The 25,118-nt window shown below is 48.3% G+C and overlaps 1 protein-coding gene across 16 annotated transcripts in view; it reads left to right on the forward strand.

Moving 5' to 3' along the window:
* Window positions 1-25,118, forward strand: part of EIF4G3 (eukaryotic translation initiation factor 4 gamma 3) — a 155,229-nt gene that overhangs the window by 115,597 nt on the left and 14,514 nt on the right. For 11 of the 16 annotated variants that reach the window (XM_054085935.1, XM_054085936.1, XM_054085937.1 and 8 more), the window contains 15 exons: window positions 284-372; window positions 1,591-1,840; window positions 4,389-4,546; window positions 6,092-6,217; window positions 7,868-7,978; window positions 12,129-12,299; window positions 13,383-13,580; window positions 14,746-14,892; window positions 15,156-15,392; window positions 17,037-17,141; window positions 18,802-18,934; window positions 20,014-20,108; window positions 21,697-21,790; window positions 22,025-22,142; window positions 23,573-23,796. In XM_054085935.1, the coding sequence (XP_053941910.1) occupies window positions 284-372; window positions 1,591-1,840; window positions 4,389-4,546; window positions 6,092-6,217; window positions 7,868-7,978; window positions 12,129-12,299; window positions 13,383-13,580; window positions 14,746-14,892; window positions 15,156-15,392; window positions 17,037-17,141; window positions 18,802-18,934; window positions 20,014-20,108; window positions 21,697-21,790; window positions 22,025-22,142; window positions 23,573-23,796 (2,256 nt within the window). Of the gene's footprint in view, window positions 1-283; window positions 373-1,590; window positions 1,841-4,388; window positions 4,547-6,091; window positions 6,218-7,867; window positions 7,979-8,153; window positions 8,268-12,128; window positions 12,300-13,382; window positions 13,581-14,745; window positions 14,893-15,155; window positions 15,393-17,036; window positions 17,142-18,801; window positions 18,935-20,013; window positions 20,109-21,696; window positions 21,791-22,024; window positions 22,143-23,572; window positions 23,797-25,118 lie in introns of those variants that run through there. The other 5 variants (XM_054085940.1, XM_054085948.1, XM_054085949.1 and 2 more) reach the window with 2 other exon arrangements.

A 25,118-nucleotide genomic window follows, 5' to 3' on the forward strand; every position in this document is an offset into this window, starting at 1 on the left:
CATAGAATCGGGGAATGGTGATAAACTTCTTCCTATCACAAGAACCATTTTAAGCTTTAGTGAGCAACCTATAACACAATTACGGTGTTTTAATGTCTCATTAATGATTTCATTATTATCACATTGAAACTAAAAGGATTCTGTTGAGCCAAATCCTCTGCAGGGCTGCGATGGTTTTGTTTCCCTGTACATAAAACCAGTGCACGAGAGGGAAGCGCGTCATCCACGGCCAAATTTGCTCCGTATAATTGAGTGTTGTAATAGGTGTACACCTATATTGCAGCCCAAACAGCTATAACTGCACCAAAGATGTGGAAGAAACCAAAAGACCAGACCCAAGCCACTGAGGAGGTGACAGAGGCAGAAACAGAGGTAAGAGAGAACCACAGTCTTGCTTTATCCATATTTAATGATGATGTTGCTTTCTTTAAGCTGTATTTTAGATGTGTTGCTTTCTAGATGTCTCAACACAGACTTTTTTGGGGGGGAGGAATTGTGATATTCCCTAGTATTTTAGTCTGTTCCCTGTGGAAGCTCTTTGGTTTTCTTCCTTCTGGTCTAATTTAACGACTCCCATCGTTCAAGAACATATAATTGCTGTTCCTCCAGTGGAGGTTGTGATGAAAGCGGGTTTAAATCCCCCGATGGTGACATTTGGCAGAATCTTCTGCAGTACAGTGATGTCCCTGTAATGTCACAGTCAAAAGTTGGTTTACCTGATGGAGAAACCTGGGAAAGGAAAATGATATTTTCAAGCAAAACAGTAATTAAATGAGTAAAGAAAATCTCCCTCACTGCTGTTCAGGTAGCAATGTTGCAGGAGGAGTGTCGTTGTTTAATATACTGGGTAAAATCATGGCATTGTGGCATGGTTTGGGTTGTGAGGGACCTCAAGGCCCATCCAGTCCCACCCCCTGCCGTGGGCAGGAACACCTCCCACTGGATCAGGGGCTCCAAGCCCCATCCAACCTGGCCTGGAACCCCTCCAGGGATGGGGCAACCACCACTGCTCTGGGCAACCTGGGCCAGGGCCTCCCCACCCTCAGCATGAAGAATTTCTTCCTAATGTCTAATCTGAACCTTCCCCCTTCCAATTTAAAGCGATTGCCCCTTATCCTCTCACTCCATGCCTTTGTATGGAGTCCCTCCCCAGCTTTCTCATAGCCCCTACAAGGTAGCAGCACACATTTAAAGGAAGGATCCCCCAAACGAGCACAGCGTTCCCTTTAAAGCATCCGTTGAGCTGCAGGAGAGAGGAGAAGCGAAGTTCTCTTTCTCGGCTGGGATTGGTCATGGCTGTGGTGCTACAGGGCTTCACAGCTCCTTCCCAGTAGATCCCAGTAACAGATCCCAGTAGCTCCTGGGGACTTTCAGGGCAACGCTGAGGCTTTCCAGTGGCACTGTTAATTATCGGTGGGTTATCTTTGGGTACGAGCCGATAAATCATGCGGTCGTTGTTCCAGATCTCCGTGTCTCTGTTCATGATATGTATTCCTGCAGCAACGTTGTATGAATGAAGAACCCTTCCACATGTTTGAATTCTGGCAGGAGATTTCTAACGTAACCTCTGTGTTTCTGTCTGTTCTTCAGCCTAAAGTGGAAGAGGAACCTTCAGGTGACAAAGTACTTGAATCCGAACAGGAGACAATGAGCCATGGGCTTCAACTGGAGAGAGATCCCTCCGAGCTTAAAAAAGTGAAACCTGTGGAAGAAAACGGAGAGCAGGAAGCAGAACCTGTCCGGAATGGTGCTGAAAGTGTTTCAGAGGGGGAAGGAACTGATGCAAACTCAGGGCCCACGGAAAACTCTGGCGAAGCGCCGGCGTACCAGTATAAACCAGGTAAATCCCGCTTCAGACTCTCACGTGCTCGCTTGATTTTCCACCACTTGCCTTTAAGGGCTGCTCACACCCTGTGTGTCCTCCAGGCAGGAGAAGGGATGTTTGCAGGGCTAGAAAGGGGCACAGCATTCCACAGTGTCCGGCTCTACCAGATTCTACTAACAAACCGGCTCAGAGAGACCTTCTGGGGGGGGCATGAGGGGAAAATTCTTGTTTATTTGCTTGTGGAGATGAGGAGAAGAGAAAATCCTCGATTACTTGAATTTGTTGCATATGTGGATGTTGGCTGCAGCACAGTGGAAATGGTGGTGAATTGGTTCCTGTGTGATCGACAGTGGAGAACAATCCAAGAAATTCTTCTAAGTAGGCATATTTTCTAAATGAGAGATTTGGAAGTTCCAACTGGGTATGAGCTATGAGTGAGTGTGTTTATAGAGATGTAATTTCCCGGCTAAGCAGTAGATCTGTGGGTTTCTAGAAGAGTAAGGAAAGGAAAAGACACAGTATGGGGGTTTCCATCACTTAACTCACTTAACCGTGAGTTCTGCCAGCAAAATAACTCAAAGGTTTACAGGACACTGTCCTTTCATTGCTGGTAGCACTGGGTAGAGTCTGCCTAAGGGGTGTTTGTTATTTATTAAGTTAATTAATTTGTAGACCCAAGCCTTTATTAATTCACTTCATTAAGAGAGACCTTGAGACTGACTTCTCAGTTGCAACCAGTTTTTAAGCCATTTCTTACTCATGTGAAGCTCCTTTCAAGAAACTAATTTTCTTGGGAGCCCAGAAATTAAAGAGTATAAAACAAGTTAAGGAAGGACCTTGAGAGCCTGGTGATCAAGGGGTTGGACGAGGAGCGCCACCGTTAAGTGATGACACTACAGCTGTGATTTCTGTGCCGCTTTGTTCTTATAAAGACCCAAATTGCTTTTCTTTGATTAATCTAGTGCTATCGGATCACTAGGAGAGACCGTAGAAGTGGTTTACCACACACCTGGGATAGTTTACCAGTTCATTAGTTAAGCACATCTTGAAGTTAATCCACAATTCATCAGCTGCCTCTCTGAAACACTCAATGGACTCGGAATGATCCTGGTTGGATCTGGACATCCTTTTGTTCAGCTGGATTGATCTGTTGGAAAGCAATGCACATCACATTTGTCTGCGGCACAGCAAACCTGGCCGCTCAGTGCAATAATCCCCCATTTCAGTTTGGCTTTTGCTAAAAAGGGGGATTTTGGCTGACCGTGGGAGGAACTGGGTGTTCCATCCCATTATTTCCCCGTGCTGGGATGCAGGAAGCCTGCTTGTGATGCTGCCCAGCTGCTGTTCACGTTAAAACAGCTTGTTAAGATCCTTCTTGAAGAAGGAAACTGTACGCATAAACTATTTCTTGTTCCACAATAAAGGGAGGGTGGCGTGGCCCAGCGGGTGCGCGGCTGGCCGGGCTGCAGCTAGCCAGTCCAACTCTTTTCTGCACCTCTTTATCCTGAAGCTCTGTAAAAATATAACAGCGCAAAAAGCTAAAAATTGTGGTTACTTTTTGTATATTTTCATTCCCACTTTCTAAACCCCATCATTGAAATAAGGTCCTGTTTGAGGCTTCTGCGGAGATGAGAGTGGTGAGAACCCAGACACCCAAAGCTGAGGATCAAGGACTGCAAGAGAGGAACAATAGCAAACCTTATCAGCACACCTGCACGGCTGAGTAAATGCCAAGCAGCCGCTTGGCATCGGTGGTTACAAAGGTGTCAGCTCATACAGATGTTCTCCTTCAGATAAAAACCTGCCGCCCAGCCGGGGGCCTGGGCCGGTCAGCCCAGCTCCTGAGCAAACCCGTATTTACTCATCTGACTTCAAACAAACCGTGCGGCCGGCAAAGAACTCCCTGTCTCTGGGCTACCAGATGCTGGTGTGCCTTGCCCTGAAGTGGCTGTGGGTTTCTGGTTTTATTTACATCAGGCTGAATCCTCTCCGCCGTGGTTCTCCTGCCCAGAATGCCCACTGGAAGATGGGAGCCAAGTCGTGATTTTGGGAGCGTGGCCTGTGGTTGTGTGTGTTTGTTGAGTTCTCACTGTTTGTTCCAGCGGGTGTTGGTTAAGACTCAATGTTTTCACATTTTCAAAGGATCGCTTGTTGTGTGCGGTTCTCTCCTCTCTTCAGGCCTGCATTTATTGTGCTGTCTTACACAAATCCGGCCACTTTCACTTCTGCGTTTTCACCCAGAAACTGGAAATTGGCCTCATTTTGTTGTATCACGTGAGAGAGGGAGAGCTGGAGTTCAAACACGTTGACTTGGGTAAAAACTGGGATTAGTGATGAGTTCCGTATGTGGTTGCTGCTGGGGTTGGCTCTGGGCTCCCCCTTGTTTATGTTCCTTTAATGTGACCTGTGTTCCTCTCTTCACTGCCTTCCTGAGTAAAAACCATTAAATTAAGGTCTCCCAAGCAGCTGGAGCAATCTCTTCCCTTTGGATTTACTGAAAACACATCTCAGAGAGGAGAGGGTTTTGTTATCTATGAATCTGAGGCACCTTCTCTCCCTATAGAGCAGTGGAAGCCCCTGGATCCAGATGGGAAGAAGCAGTACGACCGGGATTTCTTACTGGATTTCCAGTTCATGCCTGCCTGTATCCAGAGGCCGGAAGGGCTGCCCCCGATAAGCGATGTGGTTCTTGACAAGGTGAGAGGAGAGCCGATAAAACAGGTACGTGCCTTTTTTATAATATAAAAGAAGATCCCTCCTAGAATCATCATAGAATCATGGAATGTTTTGGGTTGGAAGGAACCTCAGAGCACATCCAGCTCCACCCCCAGCATGGACAGGGACACCTCCCACTGGATCAGGGGCTCCAAGCCCCATCCAACCTGGCCTGGAACCCCTCCAGGGATGGGGCAGCCACCACTGCTCTGGGCAACCTGGGCCAGGGCCTCCCCACCCTCACAGGAGAACATTTCTCCCTAAGATCTCATCTCAATCTCCCCTCTTTCAGCTGGAAACCATCCCCCATCACCCTACCTCTGCCCTCCCTGATCCAGAGCCCCTCCCCAGCTTTCCTGGAGCCCCTTTCAGTACTGGAAGCTGCTCTAAGGTCTTCCCACAGCCTTCTCTTCTCCATGCTGAACAACCCCAACTTTCTCAGCCTGTCCTCATGTGCTCCAACCCTTAACTGTTTCAGTGCAGACTTTTGTGAGAAAGGGGAAATATTCAGCTGATATCACAGAATTCTTCAAATGGAGGCATTGGGGCCTACGAACGTGCATGGATTATTTAAAAACCAAAGCATTGTTAATGATCTCTCTCTGGATTGAGTTATGCTGGGTTGTTATTAAGGTTTGAAATTGTATAACCATGAAGAGGTGAGGATACGAGCAAAGCGAGACCAAATGGCGAGGCCGTGTCTTTCCTGAGCTCGATTCCATGGTTAGACAGCACAGGCCTGCTTTAGGGCAAACTTTTTGATCTGAAACAGTTGTGTCACTGTTTATGAGCTGATCTAATAAAAGATGTGTAAAACCTTGATGCTCCAGAAGTTCTGTGGTCTCTCTCAGACCAGATTTTCTCTGTTGTCCGTCTGCAAGTATTGAAATACTTGTTCTTTCTGAAGTGCTGACACCAGGGTCTTGCTCTCATCTCTGTGTAATTCATTCATTTTGATGTAACCACCACAGATTCGCTTTTAAGATTCAAGCGCAGCTCAGGAGATGGGTGATCCTCGTGTGCAGAAACATTCCCACTTGGAATTTCATAGGCAGGCAAATTATAAAACACAGCTTTGTTCTCAAAACGATTTCATCCACCCACTGGTTTTCCATGATTACTTCTCCCAGATCCGTCTGCTTTGGAGCTTTCTTTGCTCATCAGCCATCTGTCTTGATAACACAAGACACATGTTGTAGGGAAAGTGGCTGTTTTGTGATCCTGAACCAAAACTGTCACATCCATTGTGCAGCAGACGGGTCCGTGTCACTATAATTTTGTCCTCCATGAGTCACGTTCAGCCTTGGAATGTTTCTGACCTCCAGTGTTTCCTCAACCCTCACCTGCAGAAGATGCATTTTAAATTAAATGCTTGGGTTTGGTGTTAGTGTGGATGCATAAACTCGCACAGTTTGTTAAAAGAGTTGATTTGGATATTAAACGTGACTGTTGGGGTTTAGCAGGGGTTGTCTGTAGCCTTGCATGGGCTGTGGTGGTGGCTCCAGCTCCCGCTGATCCGATCTGGTTGGTTTGTTTTGCCCCACGATGCAGGTCAACCAGCCGAAGCTGCCGCTGAGAACGCTGGACCCTCGGATCCTGCCTCGAGGACCAGACTTCACGCCAGCCTTTGCTGATTTTGGGAGGCAAACCTCTGGTGGAAGAAACGTACCTGGAAGTGTGAGTGTGCCCCAACTTGCTCATTTAAATGTGGCCTTGGCACCGATGGAGTCCATCCTCATGCTGTTGGGCCGCTTCTGATACTCTGCTGGTTCTGGTTTTGGCAGGATGAATGCAAGGGTGATGTTTTCTTGGCTGTCAAAATTTAGTCAAATTAGAGAACCGTTGTGGATGGTTTTAACTGGTATGTACTGGTCTTCAATGGATTTGATCTCCTTCCCTATTTCCTGTGTGAGAGGTGTGGAAATATTTCCATACTTAGGACCTGGCAATCGCACATCACTCATACAACAACCCGGCATCAGCGTGCGTCGTCATCAGAGTCTGTTTGTCGGCAGAGCAAATAGATTTTAATAACAACAAAAAGAATACCCAGCGCCTGTGAATGTCCTTGCTTTATACTTCCACATGCTGCCTTGGTTGCGTCATTCCTTGTTTTCCTGCCTTTTCCTTTGCTTTTCTTTCACTTTTCTTTTACTTTCTCCTTTCTTTTTCTTTTTCTTTTTTTTTTTTTCACTTTTCCCTCTCTCTGACTTTGTCCAAACTCTAAAATCTCTCTCAGAACTCTTCCTTCTTGCCTTTGCCGTCTCTTTTTCTTGGGGTGCACGGTGCCACCCGGTCACTCGCAGCTGGAGGATGAAGTTTGCCTCTGTTAGGCACAATCATTGCTTTTTCATCTGTTGACTAGGATACCTCCAGTGTATTCAACCAGATAGACCTAATGACGTAGCCATCATTTATCTTCCAAAACTGCTGATTTCGGAAGTGTTCACTGAATAACGTTGACGTCCAAGCATGCGCATTTCCAGGAGGCTCGGAGGCAAACCTGGCAACTTTGAGTTGATATATTTCTGGTTTGTGAGTGGTCTTGTGGCTGGTGCCTCAGTTCTGGGGTGTATGTCCATGTCCTGGAGTAGCTTCGGTGCCACAGTTTCTCTTGCAGCACCATCTGGTCCTGAAACCTTGATGCTGTTTGAGGTCAACATTGTTTCCCATATTTACAGACAGAATCACAGACTGGTTTAGGTTGGAAAAGACTTTTAAGATCGTTGAGTCCAGCCGTAAACCCAGCACAGCCAGCTCCACCACTAAACCATGTCTCACCACATCTCCATGGCTTTTAGATCCCTCCAGGGATGGTGACTCCATCACTTCTCTGGGCAACCTCTTCCCGTGCTTGACAACCCTTCTCGTGATGTAATATTTCCTAATATCTGACCTGAACCTCTTCTGGAGCAACTTGAGGCAGTTTCTTCTCATCCCATCACTTGTCCCTCAGGAGCAGAGCCCAGCACCCACCTCATCACAGCCTCCTCTCCAGGAGCTGCAGAGAGCGATGAGCTCTCCCCTCAGCCTCCTCTTCTCCAGGCTAAACAGCCCCAGGGCCCTCAGCCGCTCTCACAACTCCTCTTCTCCAGACCCTTCCCCAGCTCCATTCCCTTCTCTGGACGCGCCCCTCCAGGTCCTTCATGGAGTGAGGGGCTCAAACTGAACCCAGGATTCAAGGTGCGGTCTCACCGGTGCTGAGTACAGGAGGATGATCTAGGACTTGCAGGTTGTACTCCGGTGCCTTCTCTCCAGTCGTGCGCTGAATGTCCCGAGCCTCTTGACATCTTGGTAATGTCCCTGTCACTCTTTCTCTTTCCACAGGCCTGCAAAGTGCAGAGCAACCCTGGATTGCCTTCCCTGGCTCGGTGCGGTTCCCCAGCATGCCCTCTCTTGGTCGCGCCTCACCCACCATTGAGGAACCTGCCGATAGGGGTAAGCCAAATCCCCCCCTCTCTCCTCAAGTCTTTGCACCTTTTTGTAGAGTTGTCTTTTTTTCCCCAATGCCCACTGTTGATAAAGAACGACCAGCAGAAAACTTTACAAAAAGGTGCAACAGTGTTTAATAAAAAAACCAAAACGAAACCAGACTTGCATTGTACCCCTCTAGGCAGTCTTCAGTGGTGGGTGGGACATCACCAGCTGAGGGCATGCTGGGACGTTGGCCTGAGCGGGATCTGCGAGGGGTCTGCACTTTGCAGACCTGTGGAAAGGGGGAGAAAAGGTAAGTCCCGCTTACCCCGTTCATTTGGAGCATTCAGCACATAACATACATCTTACATTTGCGCCTTTACAGAGTGGAGCCTTCATTTGCGTTTTTCTCGAGGAGGGTACGAAGGTAACGTTATTTAACGAGCCCTGTAACGGTGGCGGTTGTAGGCTGAGAAGGGTTTGCAGCCCTGAGCAAAACCAGGCGTTATCTTCTTGTAAAGCATGGCAAAAAACCTGCGTGTGCGCTGTCTGTCCACCCGCTCATCCCACCTGTACACAGGCCATGCCCATCAACCATTCGACCCCCCTGCCTACTCCTTGCCCCCGGGATAACGCCGAGCAGCTCAGCGCTAACCAGCTTCCGGCACGCTGAGAGTCTTTTGATTTGCTTCCTTGGCTTTTGTCTTTATTTCCTTCTTTTTCGCTTAAACATGTTGTATGACTGTTTTTAGAGCTAACAAATGTCGCGTCGAACAGCACAAGGGGTGCGATTACACGGGAACCAAACACAGCTGATAACGCTTTTTGATGTAAATGAAAAGTTAGATGAGTGCAGAGAAATAGGGTTGGAGAAGACCAGTCCATCGCTGTGCACCGTGGTGGGATGTGTGCTTTTATCCTTCCTGAGAGGTGATGGAAACTTGAATCACCTCAATTCTTGTGCTTCCCTGGAAGGCAGAGCCACTCCAACCATCCGAGCTCAATTCCACCTTCTTCTTTTGAGGCCTGTGGTGAAGGGAGATGCGGTTCTTTAGTTTCTGCATGTTTCTTACAATGTTACCCTGACTGTGCCCCAAAAGCAGAACTGGACCACGAGGAAGAGCCGCGGACGGTGCTGTGTTGCTATGTTTGTTGGCTCCTCTGCAGGAGGCTCTCCTTTTCTTCTTTCCTTTTTCCTCTTTTTCATCCGGATCAGGTACTTCACATTAATGTGGTAACATCTGGTGAGCCCTTCTCTGTGCCTTTGGTGGCAAATCTCCCTGCAAGCGCTGCTGCTACAGAACCATTGTTATTTACAAAACCATTGTTATTTACTGGGGCGGCGTTACAAGAAGGCCAGGCCTGAGCTCAGGCACCTTGCTAACTTGCTGCTCTGTGGATTTGGAATGAAAAAAGCCCAGATTTCTTCTGTTAGACATTTGATCCATATAGTATTTTATTACACATTCAAAGGAGGCTTCTGTTCACTGATTTTAAAACCTAATCCAACCGTTTGAACCGAGTCAATTCAGGGATATTAAAAAAATACAATCTTAAAAACTTAAGGCCTTGCTGTCTTAATGCACTTAACGGTCTGGTGTCAAAGGCAGACAGAGTTGAGAAGTCCATGGTGTGTACGTTCAGGAGATGCAAGAGTGGTCTTTGCATCCATCAGTTTTGCAAGGGGAAAGTGTCACCTCCATCAGGGAGCTGCGTTTGCTCCGAAAGCCAGCACTTCCGCTCCGTGTGGACCCATCCCTGAGGAAGCGCTGTGTCTCTGGCTCTGTCCTCGTGCATTACAGCCCGGCTGCAGATGAAGGTCCTTCAGAGCAGAGCTGCCTCTGTGCAAGAGAAAACGGGGCGGGCACAGGTTATCTCTCGCTAGTTTTGCCCGTGTTCTGGGAGAAACAAACCCAAATGTTTTGATTTTCAGGGCACGCTGCCAGTCTGGCTCTGGTTCCCAGGCTTCCTGAGGGCCAGGAGGTGTGTGATGAGGTCTAGCATGTGTGGCTGAAACCATATGGTTTTTTGTTGCGTTATTGTCTGGTTTTTCAGCTGGAGGGAAGTTTCTTCCTTCCACGGCTGCACGTTTGCAGCATGGTTGGAGCCTGGGCAGCAAAGTCTGGGTTTATGCAGCTTCCCAGGAGGTGGCTGTCTTGACACGGCAAAGTTGGAGCGAATCAAGGGCTTTGGGTGGGAGTGGAGAGGCGTCGTAGGGAGGGATGGGCAACCGTTTTAGGAGTGTGTCTAACACACAAAAGCGTTGTCGAGACTCCATGTTCTTGCTGGCTCATTGCACTCTTGATTCTCGGAAGCAAACGACTCACGTAGTTGTGTTAAAAATGTGATGTGTACCAGAAAAAGTTTGAGTCGGATGGGTTGGTTCTACACGTGCCAGTGGGATCTGAGCACAGGTCCTCATACTCAGCCCTCTTCCAGTCCTGCCTTGAATATGGACCATGGTGTGGTGTGAGGTCATTGTCTCTTGACAACATCTTATTCTGTTATCAGATAACGAAGCCCAAACAAGAGCTCTAGGAGTGGCAGTGGTTATGTTTGTTTGCGTTCATCGGCGGCACGTGTTTGCATCGTCAGAACCGAGTGGTTTCAATCACAGATGCGAGCTCCTGCTCTTAAGGAGAAGTTTGGGTTTTGATAGTGCAAAACTGGGTTTGGGGCTGATATCAGACACAAGAGGCACCAACAAAGCCTCTCCTCCTGTATTCAGTGAAGCTGTTTTAGTAACTGAGATGGTTTTGCCTCTCTGATGCTCCCTGAATCGCTTTGTAGAACACAGAAATGTTTTAAATGGCTGATCCTTCACATGGAGGTTGCTTAATATCTGGAATAATTATTTCTGTGGAAAGTAACAGGGTTGGGTGATGGAGTTTTGTTGCTGCACTGACTTTTATGTTGAGGTTGGATATTTCTAATAAATTAGTTCAGGAATGTGAAATAGCATGGGGGAAGAATAACCTATCAACAGCGTTTGAGAACTTTAGTCCTTAATCAGAAGGTCCCAGGTGATGAAGATGGAGTTTGGGGGTGTCTTCTGCACCACCACTTGTACAATTGATGGAAAACTCTCTGGGTTTGGCAATTTTCACATCTGATTTGACCCAGAAGAACATTATGTTGTACAGGATTGCAGAGAAACGTTGTTTCAAACAAAGTTCCGTGTTTCTGTTTCTTCTGTGAAGCCAGAAAAAGTTTTACCCGTGTCTGTTAGGATCTGTATCTCTAAAACGCAGGAGCAGCGGTGATTCTTCATTCCTTGTGTTTTCTGTAATTCCTGTCTCAAAATCATAGAACCAAGGAATGGTTTGGGTTGAAAGGGACCTGAAAGTCCATCCAGTTCCACCCCCTGCCATGGGCAGAGACACCTCCCACTGGCTTAGGGGCTCCAAGCTCCATCCAACCTGGCCCTGAACCCCTCCAGGGATGGGGCAGCCACCACTGCTCTGGGCAACCTGGGCCAGGGCCTCCCCACCCTCACAGGAAAGCTTTTCTCCCTAAGATCTTATCTCGGTCTCCCTACTTTCAGCTGAAAACCATTCCCCTCATCCTCTCCCTGCCCTCCCTGATCCAGAGCCCCTCCCCAGCTTTCCTGGAGCCACTTTCAGCCCTGGAAGCTGCTCAGAGGTTTCCCTGGAGCCTTTTCTTCTCCAGGCTGAACAACCCCAACTCTCTCAACGTGTCAAAGAGCTCTGTTTGAAGCAATCCTCAGCAGAACTCAACATTTTTGGCAGAGCTGCTAGTTTATCTAGTTGCTTGGGATGATGTGTTTGGAATATACCTGTAAGGACTGGTAGAATCCCTAAATCCGCCTTTGCTATCGTGTCTCAGTGACGCTGTTTCTGGCTTTCAAGAGGCCATTTTGGTCAGCTGGGATCAATTCTGCAGTGCTTAGCATCCAGAGCATCGCTGATGTGTGTAGGCAGGGATCTTCCTCTATCTGTTTTAGGAAAAGCTGCCTGAGAGAAATGTGTTTGATGCCTTCATGTTCCCTCTGACCAACCCGGACTGTTGTGTTGGGTTGGAGGGAGTCCTTGAAGCCCTGGGATGAGCTGCTGATTGTTGACATTGCTGTCAGCGGGTGTTGGCGTGTGCCTTGGAGTGTTTTATTGAGATGCAGATTTAAAAGGGGATATAATAAGGAATGTTTTTGTCCTAGTTGTTGAATGTTGGACCGAGGAGATCTCAGCCAGGCCAGAGGAGAGAGCCCAGGAAGATCATCACTGTGTGTGTGAAGGAGGATGTCCACCTGAAGAAGGCGGAGAATGCCTGGAAGCCGAGCCTGAAAAGAGAAAACCAAACTGAGGACCCAGAAAATGTCAAAACCCAGGTGAGAGCATTGGAATTGTAGCATCATGGAATGGTTTGGTTGTAAGGGACCTCAAAGCCCATCCAGTTCCAACCCCTTGCCATGGGCAGGGACACCTCCCAATGGATCAGGGGCTCTGTTAGCAGGCGCTCCAAGTACAGTGCTCTGGAGGAGGAGGAGGGTGGCAGTTTGCCTTTGCTATTGTGTAAGATAGTAAAAAAGGGCAATGAATTCCAGTTGGAATCGCAGCTTTCTCCTACCTTGATGATTTTTTTCAAGTGTTTATTCTTGGCCTGGAGTTTAAATGGCAGGGCTGTATATGAAACAAGTCTAAATCGGGAACACCAGACAACCTACTACCTCTCTTCTGGGACTGGGTTTCTATTGCTGTTTCACTAGAATATTTCTGTCTCCGTTCTAAAGCAAACAACCTCAAGCCTCCAGCACAGAACTTGCTTTTCATCCCCTTTTAGACCATGTTTCTTCCCTCAACCTCAGCAAGACTGAGGTTCCTCTGTCAGTTTGTCCTGCCCAGCCCAACAATGCCACCTCTGAAGCTTTCTCTGTGTCTGTCTCCCCCTCCTCTTTCTGTGGGGCATCTGCTCTGGGCAAAGGTGTTTACCTGGTGCTCAAACTTGTAATTTGTAGGGTAAGTTGGGATAGTTTTGAAGGATACTGGAATTCTGTTCTGTTCTTGGGGCCAGTGTTGTTGACCTAATTATCATTCTGGATAGGAAAAATAGTGCCCTAAAGTAATTAGAGGAGAAGTTGAGCACCTCTAGTTGAAGGAGAAGGCAGCCACTCCCTGCTAATTTGTATCTCATGGCTAAATTGATATCAAGAAACAAGTTTCAGCTGTGTGACAGCCAGTGCTTTGTGCTTCTGTTGCACTTGGGCATTACCAAGAATCCTACCAACAGCTTTGGCCTTTGGTAGCCGGGAGCTGAGTTGGAACTGGAGCTGGATTGTTCCCACGCGTATCTGTGTATAACTCAACTGTTCCTACAGGACATCATCTCTGTTCATCCTGAAGATGCATCCCAGCTCATTCTTGAAAGCCACCTGCTCAATTTGTGCTTAACTTAGAGTTTTCTTGTTGTTTAGGAGCTGTTCCGTAAGGTACGAAGCATCTTGAACAAGCTGACACCCCAGATGTTCAATCAGCTGATGAAGCAAGTGACAGACCTGACGGTAGATACAGAAGAGAGGCTGAAAGGAGTCATCGACCTGGTCTTCGAGAAGGCTATCGATGAGCCAAGCTTCTCAGTGGCGTATGCTAACATGTGCAGGTGTCTTGTAACGGTAAGAACTGCCGAAGTCAAACAGGAAATTCTTCTGCACAGGTGGATGTTCTGCACATTAACCCTATGAAGTGATTGGCAGGGTTATAGAAGTGGCAAGAGCAGAGTTAAATGTTAGTTTCTGAATGTAAGTAAAAATAATTTACAAGATGGATTTCTTCAACATTCGTTGGCCGTGTCTGCAGGCAGAGGGCTTTGCCTGGAGCGATGTGTTGGTTGGAGCTGAAGACACTTTGCTTTGCCTGCTCACAAGATTCATGGAATGGATTGGAAGGGATCTCAAAGGCTGTCCAGTTCCACCCCCTGCCATGGAACACCTCCCACTGGATCAGGGGCTCCAGCCCTATCCAACCTGGCCTGGAACCCCTCCAGGGATGGGGCAGCCACCACTGCTCTGGGCAACCTGGGCCAGGGCCTCCCCACCCACATAGGAAAGCTTTTCTCCCTAAGATCTCATCTCGGTCTCCTTACTTTCAGTGGAAAACCATTCCCCTCATCCTCTCCCTGCCCTCCCCAATCCAGAGCCCCTCCCCAGCTTTCCTGAAGCCCCTTTCAGTACTGGAAGCTGCTCACAGGTCTCCCTGGAGCCTTCTCTTCTCCAGGCTGAACAACCCCAACTCTCTCAGCCTGTCCTTGTATGGGAGGTTCTCCAGACCACAGATTATCTCCGTGGCCTCTGGACTTGGTCTAACAATGGGTCATATTGGAAAGAAGCAATGGGTCATGTTTGGGTAGTCAAATTTTTTTCTCATTCCAAAGGGGAGCCCAAGGAGCTGCACCAGGCTCGTTTTCAGATAGTGAATTTGGGACAAAATAACTCCACCTCCCCAACACTTCATGACATGCAGTGAAGGAGCATGGCTCCGGAGTCTTCAGCACATAACGAGAGGGTTTTTAAGCGGTGTGTCTTTTTAAGGGATCCTGTGAATGGAAATGCAATCTATCTCCCAACGGAGGTAGTGTCAGCCAAGTTCTGAGTGCGACTTTACATATGAAATGTAAAACTCTGCTGGAAATCATAACACAACGCTTAACTGCCGTAGCCTCGCAGGCTGGCGTGGCTGAATCTGAAGTGCACAAGAAAATGTCACGAGTGGCTCATAGGAGCTCTCGCCCGCGTGTTGAGTTCAGCCCTATTTCTGCTGATGGTTTTCTTCCTTCTACAGCTGAAAGTGCCCATGGCAGACAAACCTGGGAGCACAGTGAATTTCCGCAAGCTGCTGTTAAATCGCTGCCAGAAGGAATTTGAAAAGGACAAGGCTGACGACGATGTCTTTGAAAAGAAACAGAAAGAACTTGAAGCTGCTACCACCGTAAGTGGAGCTTTTGCCCATAAATTTGCCAAGTTCCCTCTGAAAATGTTCTCTTTTGAAGAAGGCAGTTGGAGTTGAGAGTTTCATTCTGTCACTCTGGCTGAGTGTAATATATTTGCCTTGCTTAGCAGGTTTATACCAACCTCTCTTTGTTTTTTAGGAGAAAAAGAGCAAACAGGGACAACAGCAACAAAAACTGGATCTTTTGAAGTGTTCTGTGCTCCCTGAACGTGGTTTTTTAGAGCTGTTCTTCTGTTTTACAGCCAGAGGAGAAGACGCGGCTTCATGACGAGCTGGAAGAGGCCAAGGACAAAGCCCGACGGAGATCTATTGGGAATATAAAATTCATTGGTGAGCTTTTCAAACTGAAAATGCTGACAGAGGCTATCATGCATGACTGCGTGGTAAAGCTGCTGAAAAACCACGATGAGGAGTCCCTCGAGTGCCTTTGCCGCCTGCTGACAACCATTGGCAAAGACTTGGACTTTGAGAAAGCCAAGGTAGGGCAGGACTGGGAGGGAGCGATGAGAATCTCTGGGCAGGACTTGAAAAATGGGCGTGGGCTGGTTTTATATGAAGAGTAATTTTTTCTTCCGGAATTTCTGTATGGCATAAGGAAATCATCTGCTCTTCTGTGACTGTTTCATCACAACCTGGCCTTGCTCCTTCTGTTTTGCCCCTTTCTAATAGTTTCCATGTTGTTTTCAATGCTGTTCTCCAATTGTTTGTTGTTTCCAACCATTTCATCCAAACACAGCCTAGAAACACTAAATACATACTTTTTCCAACCAGAATGCACCTCCTGCTTTGTCATTTCCAAAACATTAAGCTTCAGAGTTGTTTCGTTGCCACTTTACCTACAAAATCATCCACTTTTTGGGTTGAATCTTAACCCCTCTCGCATCGACTGGCATAAACCCCCACCTGACCCTTGGTGGATGCATTTATTGTGTCTTCATCATCTCCAGCTCTGCTGGAATGAAGCAGTTGTTTTGCAACTACAGCGCTCCAGCATCCTCCTCCCAGTTTTCCACCCATTGCCTCTGCAGCACAGAACATTACGCACTCGATGAGCCTCTCTTGGCATGGCCAATCTGCTTCTCCTTCGTGAAGGCCAGGCTGGGGATGAGAAAGCATTCAAGGGTTCTGCCAGAAATCAGTCAGTCTCAGCTCTGGAGACAAGCTGAGCTGATTGTTTTCAGCTGCTTGGGGAAGGGAGTTCCCTTACAGTGCACTGGATTGCAGGGATCACTGCAGATCAATCCTGATCCTTATGGGGAAACAGCTTTCCAAAGGGTTTTGTGAAACATTGACCAAATCAGCCTGGTTTCCCACTAATCCCCCAGGCTGAATCCCCTACGCTGTTACCGCAGCAGCTTGTGTGTTATCGATGCAGGTTTAAACGTGTTGGAAGCAGGGATTAAATTTCTCCATGTACTTTGGGGAGAAAACTGACTTTAAGCAGTAGCTGAGGTCATGCTGGATGAGTCCTGGATGCTGTTTTCATCTTTGTGAGCATGGAAACACTGTAAAAGCCAACATTTGGGTGCACTGCAGCCTCGAGTCCTGGCACCGTGTAGCACGGAGCCTGCACATGGCAGGGAAGTGCTTCCAGATGCTGTGCTATCTGTTGGGAGAATCTGCCCTGCCCCATCCTTGGGATTTGTTATTTCTATCAAGATTGAGGGAGAATCCGTTGTTTATTTTCTGTTAACGGGGTAGATATTTTATTACGCGTGTCTATTGAATCTAAAGCATTAGTGATCGCTGTGATTAAAGCTTCTGGACTAAATCCACTTCAAATATTTTCCCCGTCATTCCTGACTTTGGAAACATTTGCTGAGAACTGAAACTTTCCAAGGCAAGGCTGGAACCAAATTTTCATAGGGTTTTTCTTGTTTTTTTAAGGTTTTTGCCAGGTTTTAGTGGAGGGAGTGGGAAACATTTTATAAAACTGCCCTGAAGCTTTTTATTTAAAACAGCCAGAGCCTGCATTTTTGAGGGAAAGGCTTTTTAGAGCCTGGCAAATCAAATTCAGATCTAACGGAGGCTGCTCTTAATAAGGCCATTTCATGTCTTGGTGCAAACTGAGCTGAAATGCTAATGCAGAACACACAGATGATGGTGATGTTTCTCTTATGTAGCCTCGCATGGACCAGTATTTTAATCAGATGGAGAAGATTGTGAAAGAGAGGAAAACATCTTCAAGGATTCGATTCATGCTCCAGGACGTAATAGACCTAAGGCTGGTAGGTACCAACTCAAGTAAGTAAAAGACCCTTTCATGTCCAGGCTGGAAGAGTTCTCAAGAAAGAGAGTTTTGATTCTGCGTACTATCAGGCATGTTCCCACACTGGCTCTTGATGCCTGAGCTTTTCCCACAGGAGAGGTTTTGGTGGTTTTCCCCACAGCATCCTCAGTGCTTTTGTACGTCAGTCACACTGCTTTGCTGCCTTCGTTTCCACACGCTCTGGGTGTAACTGGTGCCGATGGACCAGAGTGCTCCGAGCTGGGTACCCTACAAGTGAGGGCGTTGGTTAGTGTGGCTCTAAGAACTGTGAGGGCTTCTTCACAGCAGCATGGATTCCATTGGAAGATGCTCCTCCATTAGCCGGTATTTCTGGCACAACCAGGCATCTGCTGGCTATTTTCATACAATCATGGAACAGTTTGCCTTGGAAGGGACCTTAAAAGTCCATCCAATTCCACCTCCTGCCATGGGCAGGGACACCTCCCACCGGGTCAGGGTGTTCAAAGCTCCATCCAACCTGGCCTTGTTGTGCAGACAAAGGCAAATGGGATCTGTGATCCATTGGAGGGTGATGATGGTGGGTCCGCACTAAGCTGCTGAAATTACAGGTAGAAGATAACTCGGTGGAGACAAGTGCACACATCATGTGGACGGGGACCTGCCCATGATGTCATCAGGCACTGGGTTTGAACACAGCCAAGGCGTTAAAGCTGGAGACTCGTGCAGCAAAGGGGGTCTCTGCCCTGAGCGGTTGAAGATGTGACCGCGGGCTGACAGACCTTCCCCAGCACCTGTAGTCGTACCCATGTCGGTGCCGGTAGCAGCAGGGCTTCAGCCACAGGACAGCACTTGACCAAAGTCCTGAGCAGGTTTACTTGTACCTCACATACCTCTTTTGAAGCTGGATCGGGGTTTTGCAGAGGCCAAAGTCCCTGTGTTGGCTGCAGGGTGCACAAACATAACTACCCTGAAGGTTGTAATGAGGCTGTAGTGAGATGAAGAGCCAGTCTGGTTATTCTGGCATGGATGGATCTGTACAGGGTATGGTTCAACAGGCACATCAAGTGGTGGAAATATTTTGTGGAGAGACAGCTCCACCTCTCTCTGTGGGATTCCTGTCTCAGCCATCACGATCCCTGGAGTGGTGAAGCTCCATTCCAGATAAATGCCATCACTTTTCGCTTCTTTATATTTAGAGTTTCATATTTTTCCCCCCAAGCCCGGAGGAAGGGCTCCAGTGAGCAGGGTCAGTAAGAAACGGATCGAGAGTGACAGCAGCCTCCCTTTTGTCTGACTCTTTCCCCTCAACCTTGGAAGAGTGAAACACTGGGAATGTGCAGGATGCTAGGAGTTAAAATGTCTTGAATTCAATCATGCTTCTCCAAAGTCAAGTCTTCACTGCAGCCTCCGTTCTCTCCTAAAACAAATAACCACAGTCCGCATACCGGAGTTTGTAGCTGTGACCTGTGGTGCTGGGATAACCAGGTCCACGTGGAGAAACCAGCTCCACAGAGTTTTCCCCAGTCCTTCATGGAGCAGCTCCCGCTCTAAAACAATACAGGGGTGGGAGGATGGGGCCCCGTTCGCAGTGTTCAGGATCCCCCATGCGTGATGCTCCCCTGAAGGTATCCCTGAGCATGTGTTTCCTTCTCTCCTAGTGCAATTGGGTGTCACGGAGAGCAGACCAGGGCCCGAAGACCATCGAGCAGATTCATAAAGAAGCCAAGATTGAGGAGCAGGAAGAACAGAGGAAGGTGCAACAACTCATGACCAAAGAGAAGAGGAGACCGGGTAAAGTAAAAGCCAAGCTGGCTGATCGTTTCACTCATTTCCCATGCAATGGCAATAGAGGGAATCCCACAGTAAAGGAAAAAAACCTCTTTTTTCCTAGTTGTAGTGAGCAGTGTCAGTTGGAGCCTGGTTTTGGCTGAGGCTGGAGAAGGAAGAGTATTGCCCTGGATTGGCTGTGTGGATTTTCTGGAGGCAGATCCCTCGGATAAAAATAAATGATCACAGGCCAATAGTGCTTGAGTTTTGCATTCATGCAAACTGATTTTGTGATGGGCTGCCAGAAACCTATTTGAACAAGCTACTACGTAAGAGTCTCCTTTGCCATCCAGTCCTGCTTACAGCAGCGTCTAATTTCCAGAGTAACCACGTTGTCCTTACATTTCAAAGTAGGGAGGTGTTGATTCGGTGGGAGAAAGTGTCTTGGCAGTAACTTGAACTGCTCCCAGCGCTTGAGGTTGTCACCTCCTGAAGATGGATTTGGAGCGACTGGGACAGAGCAGGGCAAGGAGAGAGTCACCGTGGGGATCTTTTAGTAAGGACTGTCAAATGACGGTGCTGTGGAAACAGGGCATGGAGAAAACACATGTAGACTCTGTTTTACTTATCCTAAAGCTGACATCACGAGATGAGGAACCTGGGGCTGCCTGTCTGTGTCCAGCCCAGCCCTGCGCAATCTGTGCCACAAGGGTGGCTTTCAGTTAGCGAAGGCACCATCATCTGCTCCTTCCCTGAGCTTTTCAGTGCACAGGTTGTGCAGCCGTGTCCAGGTCGCGATAACACACACTGGGAAACGTAACCAGGGAGAATGACTACCAAACCCAGCCCTTGGAAGTACCAAGATCTTTTATATCCAGGCTATTTTATAACAGTAGAATCAGGGAAGGTGGTTATGCCATCATAGTCTGAAGAAGCACTCTGAAAAACATGATTTCTGCACAAAATTGTGCTGAGGCTCAGCAGAAATGCACCGTCTTCTTTTCCTCCTCGTGCTGAACTCAGAGATGATGGCCTGCGTTCTCCTAGGGCCCCACTGGAGCAACAGGGATGAGCTAAGGGTGGTTGTGTTTGTCGTCCTGCAGGTGTCCAGCGAGTCGACGAAGGCGGTTGGAACACTGTGCAGGGGGCAAAGAACAGCAGAGTGCTGGACCCCACCAAGTTCCTTAAAATCACCAAGGTAAATGCCAGGGTGAGACTCCTTCAGAGCAACAAAAAATGAGATCTTGTCTTATTGTATCTGTCAAGGAACAACCATCATGGTGTCTGCAGATCAAAACTTGGGGGTTGGGACATTTAAAATCTCCGGTGTTAGTGCTGTGTGTAAATAAAGCACAAAGGAAGACTGTTGTCTTCTGAATGTTCCCTGTTCGGTTGTTCTAAGGGAAAGGAGTGGGCGTAACCTTCATCTCAGGTTCATAATGTCCCTTGGAGTTCTCCAAGTTGGAAAATCTGTATTTTATTAAATGATGGAAGGGGAATTTGGGTTGGGGCATCATCAGCAATGGTGCAGCACATCGCGTGGCTGTTCAGGAGGCACCACAAACTCCTCTCTGAGAGAAATCCCTCACTGCCCCAGGTCTCAAAACCCTGTTCTGACGCTGCTTCTTAGTAGAATGAGGAGGCCAAGTTCAGTTTGAGAAGAAAACCTTCCTGACATATCACAGATAGCAGCACTCCAGGCTTGTAAGGTTCAAGCAGTACAGGAAATGCTGTGTCTGCATTTACAGTGTTCCTGGACTTTGGTCCAGTGCGGCTGCATCCCTCAGTACATGTTAAAATTCTCTTGCCCATCCTTCAGATTTGCATCTTCTTATTATTATTTTACCATTAAAGTGGTGATTTGGGGACGTTTATTTCAGGCTGCGAGTTAGACAACCTTGGAAGTTTTTTTAATGATCTTCAGAAGAGCTTTGGGATTTTTTGGCAAGGAAAGCTCCATCTTTCACATAAATCAGGGAGCTTCCTAGACTTTCCCTAGTCCCAGTTAATGTCACTCTCCTTGCATTTGACTCTCCATGCGTGGCTGCTCAAGGCTGTGAAGCAGAACCTGGACAGACTGTAGCCCTTCTGCAGATCAGACTTGGTTTGTTCCTTGTGAAAGTCAGAAAACAGGCTCCAAAACTTAATGAGCAGGAGGGACTCAGCTTGCTTTGGTCTGGCCTTCCAGCTCACCTGGGAAAAGGCCTTCTGCTCCATGGAGTACAAGTGTGGCGCACGCAGAGTTGGCTCCACAGCAGCTGCGTTGTTGAAGGGAGAAAGGAGGTCACACAGAGAAACCTGCAGGGTCACAACCTCCTTGTTGATACATTCTCCTGTTGAGCACTGTAACATCAACGTTCCTCTCTTGTCAGACACTTTTTCCCTCCAAGTTCTCCCTTGACTGTCGTTCTTTGCCCTTTGGGTTCTGTTTGTTACCGTGCAGATTCCCTCAAAGCCAGGTCTGGTAGGTGGAGCCGACAGCAGGGCCATTTATTCATCGCAAACCCACTGGACATCTTTCATGTACTGATATACTGTGCTTTTTCCTCTTCACTGAGCTTCATCATTCCCAGTAAAAAGGAATTCCTGGTCATTGTGAATGCGTTTCACTGATGCTTTGGAAGAGGTTGTTCGTGACACAGCCTCTGTGTCTGGCTCCCTCTTCCAAAACTGGGTTAAAGTGCATTTTGTATTCACAGGAGAGGATTGTTACCAAAAAATACTGCATTTGTGATTAAGACCTTTGATTTCCCCTCATGGTGGTGTGTCTTGATGTATTTTTACAGCCCACGATAGATGAGAAGATTCAGCTTGTGCCTAAAGCCCAGTTGGGCAGTTGGGGAAAGGGCAGCAGTGGTGGAGCAAAGGCAAGCGAGATGGGTAAGTCAGGACTGGTCCTCACTCTCGGCGTTGATGCCAACCATCTTTGATGAGTGCCAGTTTGGGTGGGATGGCTCCTCTGGGTGTGCAACTGTCTGGTGAGCAGGGTTGCAGTGAGGCAGGACCAGCCCTTACCCTTCCATTCTTTTCCCAACGCTCCAAAAGCAGTTGTGGCTGAAATGACTTTCTGACTGCGTTATCCCTCTTCTCTGTGTTTTCTTTCCGATCTCCCAGACTCCTTACGACCAAGTGCCACTAGTTTGAACCGATTTTCTGCACTGCAGCCTCCAGTCTCATCTGTATCTGCCTCATCCACATCCTCAGAATTAGACTCTCGCAGGGCCTTAACTAGGTAAGCTCCGCTTGGTTTGTCTGTACACCTGTGCTTGTCGCTGGCTGCTCTCATTCCCAGCACACAGAAGGAAGGGAATTTAAGGGAATTTCCAGGAATGGTTGGGTCCTTTCCCACAGCCAGTGGTCTTCGAGATAACTTAAAACACATGCATCTTTTATAACAACATAGGAGAGATGGGTGGTGTTAATTTTTAAAGCCATTGCGGTGACTGTTTTCATCTCTGCTTTTCAGTCACCCTTTATCTGAAGGATGTGTTTATAACAGGCTGAAAACGCTTCAGATAAAATGTTCTAATAAATAGGTGTGCAGGTTGGGTTCAGCAGCCGTGGATTCACTGAGTCAGTAGGCTTATTTACCAGAAAACCATGGCTGAAGCCTTCCAGAAATTCAAATTGGGTTTGTCCCTCCTATTACACCTAAAACCCCAGTTTATGTGGAGATTATTCCATTTTGGTATCATCGAATCATGGAACAGTTTGGGTTGGAAGGGATTTCAAAGCCCATCCAGTCCCACCCCTTGCCATGGACAGGGACACCTCCCACTGGATCAGGGGCTCCAAGCCCCATCCAACCTGGCCTGGAACCCCTCCAGGGATGGGGCAGCCACCACTGCTCTGGGCAACCTGGGCCAGGGCCTCCCCACCCTCACAGCAAAACATTTCTCCCTGAAAGCTCATCTCAATCTCCCCTCTTTCAGCTGAAAATCGTTCCTCCTTGTCCTATCCCTGCACTCCCTGATCCAGAGCCCCTCCTCAGCTTTCCTGGAGCCCCTTCAGGTGTTGGGAAGGCTGAACAACCCCAACTCTCTCAGCCTGTCCTCATAGCAGAGGTGCTCCAGCGCTCGAATCATCTCCGTGGCCTCCTCTGAACCCATTCCAATGGTTCCATCTCTTTCTTATGTTGGGGCTTCCAGAACTGGCCACAGGACTCCAGGTGGGGTCCCACAAGAGCAGAGTAGAGGGGGAGATACCCATCTTACTCGTTAATACAGTAATTAGGACAGATCCTTGTCACCTGTTGCTGGTAGCCCTCACTGTTCTGGAACTAATTTTCAATAAATGGGTAAAACAATACCCTGTTCACACCATTTGACAGTCAGGCAGTGCCTTTACGTTATGAATATCACTGTCCAACAGGTAAGGTGGGTGCAGTAAGGACTTTATTGCCTTTCCCTGTTTTCTGTAGGAAGCATTGCCTCTGCCTGTCCACTCTGTGGGGATTTGTTTGTGTGCATCTCTAAGACTTGAATTAATTTTGATTCTGTTCTGTGTAGCTTCAACTTTAAAAGGTCGGAACAGCGATCCTGCTGGGTCTGAGTTGTGGATTTCCCTGCAGTTACTGTAAAGCTCTCCAGTCTAACGTTACCACCCTTGCGAGCAGGTTTACTTATACCGTAACCCTTAAGCGTTTGTGGTTTTGTTCCGCAGTCGCGGGAGCACGAGCAGGGAGAAGAACGACAAACCTCTTCCGCCTTCCCTCTCCCGTCCCAACACCTTCCTACGGGGCAGCAGCAGTAAAGACCTGCTGCTCGACAATCAGGCACAGGAGGAGCAGCGCAGGGAGATGCTGGAGACGGTGAAGCAGTTAACGGGTGGCATGGAAGTGGACAGGAACAACACAGAGGCGGAGAGGAACAAAGCCAAGGAATCTGGTAAGCGGCTCTTCGGTGCTCAAGGAATCTTGCTGGATGTGTGAAAAGGCATAAGGGAACAATCCATCCAAAAAGGCGACAGATTTTTGTGCAACAGGGTGAGCGCTCTGCCCGCAGTGACACAGCATCGTGCAGGATAGCTGTGATCTGCCTCCCAGCGGTTTGTAACACAACCAGTTCACACAGGCCTTGGAGTCACCTCCTCTCACCAGCTCCTCCTTAGAATCATAGAATCACCAGGTTGGAAAGGACCCACTGGATCATCAAGTCCAACCATTCCCAACACTGCCTTAAACCATGTCCCTAAGCACTTCATCAACCCGTTCCTTGAACACCTCCAGGGAAGGCGACTCGACCCCCTCCCTGGGCAGCTGTTCCAGTGCCTGATGAGTCTTTCTGTGAAGAATTTTTTTCTGATATCCAGCCTGAACCTCCCCTGGTGGAGCTTCAGACCATTCCCCCTTGTCCTGTCCCCTGTCACTTGGGAGAAGAGCCCAGCTCCCTCCTCTCCACAACCTCCTTTCAGGCAGTTGTAGAGAGCAATAAGGTCTCCCCTCAGCCTCCTCTTCTCCAGGCTAAACACCCCCAGCTCTCTCAGCCGCTCCTCGTCAGACTTGTTCTCCAGCCCCTCACCAGCTTCGTTGCTCTTCTCTGGACACGCTCCAGAGCCTCAACATCCTTCTTGTGGTGAGGGGCCCAGAACTGAACACAGTACTCAAGGTGGAGTCTCACCAGTGCCGAGTACAGAGGGAGAATCACCTCCCTGGACCTGCTGGTCACACCGTTTCTGATCCAAGCCAAGATGTCATTGGCCTTCTTGGCCACCTGGGCACACTGCTGGCTCATGTTCAGTCGCTGTCAACCATTACCCCCAGGTCCTTCTCTTCCGTGCAGCTCTCCAGCCACTCTTCCCCCAGTCTGTAGCGCTGCATAGGGTTGTTGTGCCCCAAGTGCAGGACCCGGCATTTGGCCTTGTTGAACCTCATCCCATTGGTCTCGGCCCAGCAGTCCAGCCTGTTCCGATCCCTTTGCAGAGCCTCCCTACCCTCCAGCAGATCCACACTTCCACCCAGCTTAGTGTCATCTGCAAACTTGCTGAGGGTGCACTCAATGCCTTCATCCAGGTCAGCGATAAAGACATTGAACAGGGCTGGACCCAGTACCGAGCCCTGAGGAACCCCACTTGTGGCTGGCCTCCAGCTGGAGTTAGGATTCATCCAAGTTGAAAGGCTGGAGATGCCAGCAAAACACCACGGCATTGGCTGGCCTGCTCAGATCCTGTTGGTATTGCTGCTGGTTTCTGGGTTAGAAGTCTCCAAAAG

The sequence above is a fragment of the Cuculus canorus genome, chromosome 21, assembly GCF_017976375.1.
Source record: "Cuculus canorus isolate bCucCan1 chromosome 21, bCucCan1.pri, whole genome shotgun sequence".
In the NCBI taxonomy this organism is placed as follows: Eukaryota; Metazoa; Chordata; class Aves; order Cuculiformes; family Cuculidae; genus Cuculus; species Cuculus canorus.